The sequence below is a fragment of the Mauremys mutica genome, chromosome 3 (assembly GCF_020497125.1).
Source record: "Mauremys mutica isolate MM-2020 ecotype Southern chromosome 3, ASM2049712v1, whole genome shotgun sequence".
NCBI classification, from domain to species: domain Eukaryota; kingdom Metazoa; phylum Chordata; order Testudines; family Geoemydidae; genus Mauremys; species Mauremys mutica.
The window spans coordinates 5,965,073-5,973,555 of NC_059074.1; the positions used below are offsets into that span (position 1 = coordinate 5,965,073).

Below are 8,483 nucleotides of genomic sequence, written 5' to 3' on the forward strand. Positions count from 1 at the left end.
AGTTCAAACCTGCAGCTCAGACCCCTGAGCCACCCCCTCCGTCCTGCCCTTGCTAGCTCTGATGTAATGAGAAAGCCGAAAGGCCCTCAGGCGCAGGAAACCCTTGTTCAATTGCAGCTCCCTCTCTGTGTGCCTGGTGTCCAGGCTGTTTGGGAGTATTATAAACAGGGGGAGTGGGTCTATCATGGGCTTCTGCAGAGACCAGTAACCAGGGTATCCAGTCAGGAAGAAACAGGCTGTTACCAGGTTTCTTTGATCCCTGCTAACTCTGTGAGTCAAGCGCATTTCCCACAAGGGCTTCCCACAGGCTCCATTAGATACAGATAATCAGGTGGCAGACATAAGGAATAAGGCCTTTTACCAGAATTTGGCACGTGGTTTGTACTGTGCAGAAAACAGATTAATTGAAATCCAGATGGATTCGGGGCTTTGCTTGAATGTTCTATCCCTGGGGGCACTGCACGGGTGCCCCCGACTGCTCCAGATTCTCACTGAGGCAGTGCCCAGGAACCCCAGACAGGAGCAGCGCTCCCATGCGTTAGAGGCTGTCTGGGCACTAACAAAGGTGCCAGTCCCTGCTCCAGAGAGCTCGCTGTCAGAGGAACTGATGGGCATTTCAAGGGAGCCAGGATGCAGGCAGGAGAAGGGGGGATGGAGAGACACCCGTGCTGAGCTAATGGAGTTTTTCCCCACCCTTGTCTTACTCCATGGTTAGAGTCAAGGACTCATAGACTTTAAGGTCAGAGGGGACCATCATGATTATCAGAAGTGACCATTGGCTGTCTCCTGCCTTCATCAGTTTAACCTTCTCTCTGGCTTTCCTGCCTGGCCACCCACCCTGCTGGTGCCTTTCTCACCCTGCTACAGCCCTGACTCTTCGTCTCCAGCTCTTCAGCCTCACCTTGAAGACACCCCTCCCCCTCCCACTCTACGTCACCCGTCTCATTTCCTCCTGCTCCTGCCCTTGCTGGGTCTGCACGTCGCCATCCCTTCCTCTCACACACACTCTCACGCCTTCACTCATGCCTGGGGGAAGCGTCCCTTTTCCATCGCGCTTGCCTTCAAACTCCACCTCCTCTACTAGCCCTCCTCCCACCTCCTCAGAAACAGGCATCTCAATGGCCCGCTCACTTCTTGGCTTTGTTCTGCCATAACTTACGGGCGTTGTAAGAATCTGGGGGTGACAGTGGATCATAAACTGAACATGCGCCAACCATGTGATGCAGGTGTGAAAAAGGCTCCATCTGGGGTGTATTAACGGGAGTGTCGTACGTTAGACGAAGGCAGTAAGTGTCCCGCCCTACTCAGCACTGGGGAGGGCTCAGCTGGAGCACTGTGTCCCGTTCTGGGTGCCGCACTTTGGGAAACTGGAGAGAGTCCAGAGGTGAGCAACAAAACTGATCCAAGGTTTAGCAAACCTGACCTCTGAGGAAAGGTTAAAAACACTGGGCCTGATTAGTCCTGAGAAAAGAGGGTTGGGGGGACCTGAGAACAGTCCTCACATGTTCTGGGCTGTTATAGAGAGGATGGGGATTGATTGTTCTCCATGTCCACTGAAGGTAGGACAAGAAGTACATTAGAATGGCCATATTGGGGCAGACCTATGGCCCCTCTAGCCCAGTATCCTGTCTTCTGAAAGTGGCTAGTGCCAGGTGCTATGGGGGCAATGAACAGAACAGGGTAACTAGTGAGTGAGCCATCCCCAGTCATCCGGATGGGCCCTTCTCCAGCTTTTGGGGGGACGTTTAGATCCAGGGGTTCAGTTCAGTGTTAGTAAAGGGGTGAAATGCCAAGTTCAGACCCAAATCTGGATCCAAACTCCTGCTCGTCTTCACTAGATAATGAGGTCATGACCTTCCAAAGTCATGTTACCTAAGAGGTTAAATATGACTTTGTTGTCAGTGTAGACAGGCACCGTGATGTTTAACACTGTGTCAGCTGCTCATGGGTAAAGCCTACTAAAACCATAGAGTTAACCTGACCACCACGCACTGACATGATGTTAAATGCCCCGGCACCCATCCACACTGAGTGCCAGTCGTGTGGGTGAAATTCTGGCCCTACTGAAGTCAGTGGGAGTTCTGCCTTTGACTTCAACCAGGCCAGTGCTTCACCCCAGGTTAGAATCATAGAACCATAGGGTTAGAAGGGACCACAAGAGTCATCTAGTCTAACCCCCTGCCGAGATGCAAGATGTGTTGTGTCTAAAGTTAGTTGACATGATTTCTCAAGGTTGTGTTCTAAAACAAGCTAGTATTCAAACAAAGGGTAAGGGATGGTGAGCTTCGAGGGTTTGGTCTTGGCCCGTATCTCGGATCAGGGCAACTGATTACTAGCAAGTCTTCTCCTTCAAGCCAGAGGCGGCAGTATAGTCCCTAGAGGCCAGTGAAACTCTCAGAGCCCAGGTCTTGTGATCCTCTGCTGGCTTTTTGATCATGTCATAGGCATTATATGTTCTTTCTTTTTCTTTTCTTTTTTCTTTTTTGAGGTCATGCTATCCTCTTAGTCTGTAAAGCCATCTGTAATTATTCCTTGTAACTGCAGGATGAAGATAAAGCTGATCAGCTGCAGGTTTTTATTGCTGTTGGACTCAGTTGACAAGCAATTTCTAATCATCCCTTGAAGAAGCTGCAAGTACCGCAGCAGCAGATGTCCTGGGCGCTGAGCATTCGTCTTTTCTCCCACCCTTTGTCTTGTCCATGTAGATTGTAATCTCTATGGGAGAGGCACTGCCTCTTTCTGTGTAACTGTGCAGTGCCCAGCACAATGGGGTCCTGATCTGGTTGGGGTCTCTAGGAGCTATCATAATCAAGATAAATAATAGTAATATCCTGCAGAAAGGATTCATAGAGTCACAGAGTTTAAGACCAGAAGGGACTGTTAGATCCTCTAGCCTGAGCTGTATATCAAGTCCAGAGAATTTCACCCAGTTATGTCTTCATTGAGCCCAGTATCTTGTGTTTGACTTACAGCATCTTCCAAAAAGGCAGCCAGGAAGGCATCAAGAGATGGAGAATCCACCACTTCTATTGGTAGTTTGCTCCAATGCATTTAGGGGAACCCATTGGTATGGCCAATCTGGACACCCCTGAACAATAGCTAAGGAAGGGAAGATGGGAAGAGAGTAGTGTTTGGAGTGTACTAACCAGGCAATGTGCTTTGTATTTATGCTCCGTAGGGTACGGCCATGCGGCCCCAAGCACGGATGGTGGGAAAGTCTTCTGCATGTTCTACGCTGTGCTGGGGATCCCACTCACACTCGTCATGTTCCAGAGCCTGGGTGAGAGGATCAACACCTTTGTCAAATACCTTCTGCACCGCATCAAGAAGTGCCTTGGCATGAGACGGGCAGAGGTGTCCATGGCCAACATGGTCATCATTGGGTTCTTCTCCTGCATCAGCACCCTATGCATTGGGGCCGCGGCATTTTCCTACTACGAGCACTGGAGCTTCTTCCACGCCTACTACTACTGTTTCATTACCCTCACCACCATCGGCTTTGGGGACTACGTGGCACTCCAGAAGGATGAGGCGCTGCAGACCAAACCCGAGTATGTGGCCTTCAGCTTCGTCTACATCCTGACAGGGCTGACCGTCATTGGGGCCTTCCTCAACCTGGTGGTGCTGCGCTTCATGACCATGAATGCTGAGGACGAGAAGCGGGATGCTGAGCACCGAGCGCTGCTCACCCACAACGGACAGGCCAGCAGCGTGCACACTACAGACACCACCTCGTCTACCACCGCGGTGGGCGGGTGCGGCGGGGGAGGGGGCGGGGGCGGATTCCGCAGCGTCTACGCGGAGGTGCTCCACTTCCAGTCCATGTGCTCGTGTCTGTGGTACAAGAGCCGGGAGAAGCTGCAGTACTCCATCCCTATGATCATCCCCAGGGACCTGTCCACCTCGGACACCTGCGTGGAGCAGAGTCACTCCTCGCCTAGCCGCTACCCCGACACCCCATCCAACAGATGCTTCTGCAACGCCCAGCGCTCGGCCATCAGCTCCGTCTCCACGGGACTCCACAGCCTCTCGGCTTTGCAGGGCTTCATGAAGCGCCGCAGCTCTGTGTAACTTCCCCCACCAATGCACACACAACACTGAGGACCCTTCTTTTTTTAATATAGAGAGGAAACTTATGGAGACCAGCAAAACCAGATGAAGAAAAACCTTCAGATTTTATTCACATTCAACAGACAAATACCAAAAGGGACAGCCCGATAGACTGGGAGTATGTTGGATGCACAAATGTACGTGCAGCCGAGTATGTCTGTGCATGGGTATATGGACATATAGAGAGAGAGAGATACATGTGTGTAAGCTGGTAAGCTGTCTCTAATGCTCCTTTCACTGAGAAACTCTTTTGCATCATTTTGCAACAACTCCATGAAATGTGAAACTTGAAGTGAATACACAGATAGCTTTTTCAACAGCCGACGGAGAGGTGAGCACCTGAATGGCTCTGGTGCAGGCAGAGCCTTCTCCGTTTGCATCTCTCTATTTATACCTCTCTGGACTGACAGGTGGACCTAGTGTCCTCTTAGCACATCGCCCTGCCCACACCCTGCCCTAGATAAATACATGGGCTGTGCACCCCGCTGTGCTTGTAACCTCCCCACTTCACTGTCCTGGTAAGCCAGATGCGCCGGGACGTCAGACACGTTGGGATTAGCTTTGCAGCTGCAATGGAGGTTAAGAGGAGCTTGTAAGAGTGTGGACGTGCGTGTGTATTTGTGCACACTCCCAACTTTGTACCTTCCATGCAGGTCAGTCAGTTACACACACAAAAGATTCCCAGCCAAAGAAGCAAGCAGAACTCAAGATATGTCCTTGGGGGCCTTGGACAGGGGTCTTCTTCGCGTTTCCATCGCCTCCTCCCCAGGATCTTCGCCGTGTTTCTCTAAAAGATGCACTTCCAGTTTCCTAGCATTGGCCGCCTACCGGCTCACAAAGTAATGTCTGCCGCTTCACATCACGCCATGACGTTGGCGCTTGGCTGCATCGTTGTTACATGTCATGACGTCAATGGCGTTGTGACGTGACGCCCAACATAATCCTTCTGTAATCCCATGGGCTGGTCTCAAATCCCATGGGACGCCGGACTCTGCTGCAATCTGCGGGGAGGTCTGGTAACATCCGTCTGCGCCAGGGACGAGTCCCTGCTCTTAGGCCAGCTGGAAAGGATTGTATGTTTTCTACTGGTGGATCAAAGTCAGAGGTGATAGAAACACTGGTACCATTGACACATTGATAAGGCAGAGTGGGTCGTAACTTACATGCCATAGGGGGAGACTTAGTTGATTCGATGTTTCCAACTAGAATGGCTGTTTTTCTGGCTGCCACCCTTCCACCCTATCCCGGGTAAGTCACATCAACTCACTCCCACTTCTTGATGGTTCCCACCTCTGACTTTCGGATCTAAGAGCATTAGTGGCCAAGGCCCATCTGCTCATTCTTTCTCCAACATTGTTCCTGCCCCTCGACATCATTTGCTAACATCAATTCAGAAAAAAAAAAGGGGGGGGGATTCCAGGGCAGCAAAGCATCCTGGTTAAAAGTCGCAGCTGCATCACCAAGCAAATCAGGCTAAGAGGGTCTTAGGCAGAAGCTTTTTAGATTCCTATGCACGTGATCCTGCCACCGCGTCTGAGACAACAAGCTGGGTGTCACGTAGGCAGCTCTCCGATTCAGGCAGGGCTGGGATGGAAATCAGATCTGGGCCAGGAGGGCTCCTTTTTTAACTGTTTCTTATTCATCAAACCACGGGTTTGTGGCTTCATCTAGATCACAGCTGAGAGGAGGTTGAAAGCTACAACAGCTCCTTGAAGATGAGGAGATAGGTACCTCCTCTTGCATTTGGGTCAGCACCCCCTAAACCAAACCAGTGCATCCATCCATGTCAGGAAAGCTTAGAGACTCCCTAGCCAGTGCAAGACTCGCCTGGGAAATAAAAGCCACTGACCCCGTCTGTTTATTATTTAATATAAACCTGTTGTGTTCTGAACAAGGGTGTGTCTGCTCCGTCGCTGACCGTGTCTGAGTCTCTTCCATGGTAAGCAATAATGAAATGGGAGTGGGTGTTGTGGACAAGTTTCTGTATCTAGCCATTTACTCATGGGCGGCTAATGAAACCATCCATCTTGCTGAGTCTTAGCCACAAAGGGATGTGAATTGCACATCGCTGGGCTGGGGAGAATTCCCCCCTAAGATGCTCCGAAGAAGCTGCTGCCGTGGCCTCCCCTTACATTTGGTTCTGCTCTGAAAAGGGACCGTCCGAAAGCGCTCACTTTGCCAACTGCAGTGCTGCTTCTCCTAATGGGATTCAGGGCATTTGAGAGGCAAGCTGGGTTCTTTCCTTCTCCCACATCAACTGCCGTTATAGGAACTTCAGTCGTTCGGTTCATGGTGAAAGAACAAATTCCAGCCCCCTCCTCTATAGCTGTATTAGCTCTGCTGGGTTCATGGGAATAAAACATACATTTGCCGCCATATACAGCAGATAGGACTCTGGGCTACCCCGGTGGGGCAAATCTGATGGGTAAGAAGGGGCTGTTTCTATAGAGCTATGCTCCTTTTCATGACCACAACTGCACTCTCTTATGAAAGCTGAGCAAGGGATCAGCAGGGAAGATGTGCTGCTGCTTTGTGGTTGGCGGGGAAGAGTCGGGACTAGCGTGGATGGGGCACCGCATTGCACAACCATCCCACAGAGGGTTGCCACGCCCCCTTTTCTCCTCCCACACCCCCATCTGGAGAGTACCCCCCCAGTGCCTTTTTCGGTACATCGCCTCTCAATACGCAACTTGTGTGGGGAAGCCAAGCGGCTGCTGCTGGGGTGAGGCTGGGGCAGGCAGGGCTCTGCTAATTGTTTGTGGGCACCCAATGGCATTGGGTGCCTTTCCTCCCCTTTCACCAGAAGAAGAGTTGATTATAAATTCTGGACCTAGATCATTTCTTCAGTTCAGTTGCTGATCTCCTGTTCAGCTTCTGTCCCCGTTGCTGCATCTGTCGGTGGCAACGTGAGATGTCTGGGTAGGGGAGACAGCAATGGACAAACGCAGCACAGAGCATGTGAAGTGGGAACCAGAGATGGCTCCCAAACATGACCCCCAAATCTGAGCCCCCCAGCGGATGGAAGGCTCCATCCAAGTGCCAAGGAGTGCGATGGTGGGGCTGGGCGGGGTGAAGACGGAGGACTGATTTGGTTACTGCCCATGTCCTGTGGCTAAGGGGTTAATTAAAGACACCCTGGCTTTGGGGATAACCAGGCAGGTTCGCCCACCCTTCCCTCTCCTTTCTGCACTGTGATCTCGGTTGCATCTTCAGCATAACCCAGGAGAGCTCTTAGCCTCAGGTGTAGGCCCTGCTGGGCGGGGGAGAGCCCAGAGCACGCTGAGAGGTACCCCGCAGGCGGGAGAGGGGAATCGTAATGTTCAGTCCTTACCAGGGACAGATTCTGGCATGGGATCAAAGGCCCCTGGCGGGCCAGGAAGCTGTGGGGATGCCAGGAGCAGCCCGCAGCCTCGCCCAGGATTTACCACCCTCCTGCAGATCTCAAAGCAAGGTGAGGGCTGCGGTGACACCTCGCCCCTCCCAGTGAGCCGAGGGCTTAAAGAGGCAGCAGTAAAGACAGATGGGCCCAAAATTTGACCTGCCTTTCCCCCTTCCCCTTATTTGTTTCTCTCTTTGAGGACCTCAAAGAACTTCACAGACGTTAAGGGGCTGAGCCTGCCAGCCCCACTCCAGGGCGGGGAAGGGTCATTCGCCCCCTTTGACAGACGGGAAACGCGAGGGGCAGAGCGAGGTTATGTGGCTTGCCCATGGCAGCAAGAGAAGTCAAGTGACAATGTGGAAACATATCCCAGCAGGCCCGAACAGCTGGTTCCCTGCCTAACCACGGCCCAGCACCCGTCCATGGGCCCTCTGCCCACTGAGCGCCCATTAACATCTCTGTGTCAGCAGTGACGCTGGCTCAGGGGCGGAGGGAAGGTGGCTCCCGCTCTCCCAGTCCTGGGGCAGGCTGGGACAGCGCTGAGGGTGTGCTACCCTGTGTCCCTCCCTCAATGGCTCCTGTCGCTCACAAAATACCCACGACATAAGAATCCCCAGGCCAAACCTCCGCTTGCATCTGTCCGCCCCCTGCTGAGATGCTCCGATCCTGGGGCTCCCATGGAGGTGATGTAGAGATGGTGGAACCGGCTCTGCACTGGGCATGGAGACCACTTGCATGGGGAATTCCCTGGGAGGCAGCTTGCCCCAGGCCTCCAGCCCCTTTGTGCCAGCCTAGCTGTTGGGCAGGTGTGACTGCCGCCTCCAGGGTGCTGAGAACATGCAGGTCCCATGGCTTGTTTTGCCAGATCCGGGGAATTCCTTCTTCCAGTTCCATCGCTCAGCTTTTCACTAACGAAAACTGTGCCATAGACACGTCAAATTAGAGAAAGTGTTGGCTCCAGATAGGCCATTTTTGATATGTTGCACAAATGAGA

The 8,483-nt window shown here is 52.4% G+C and overlaps 1 protein-coding gene across 1 annotated transcript in view; it reads left to right on the forward strand.

Annotated features, from left to right (window-relative positions):
* The window catches only part of KCNK3 (potassium two pore domain channel subfamily K member 3), a 69,770-nt gene extending 63,550 nt beyond the window's left edge, over positions 1-6,220 (forward strand). Inside the window, exon 2 of the mRNA XM_045011218.1 lies at positions 3,179-6,220. Coding sequence (XP_044867153.1) covers positions 3,179-4,071 — 893 coding nt within the window. The 3' untranslated portion in view covers positions 4,072-6,220. The remainder of the gene's footprint in view (positions 1-3,178) is intronic.
* Positions 6,221-8,483: the final 2,263 nt, after the last annotated feature.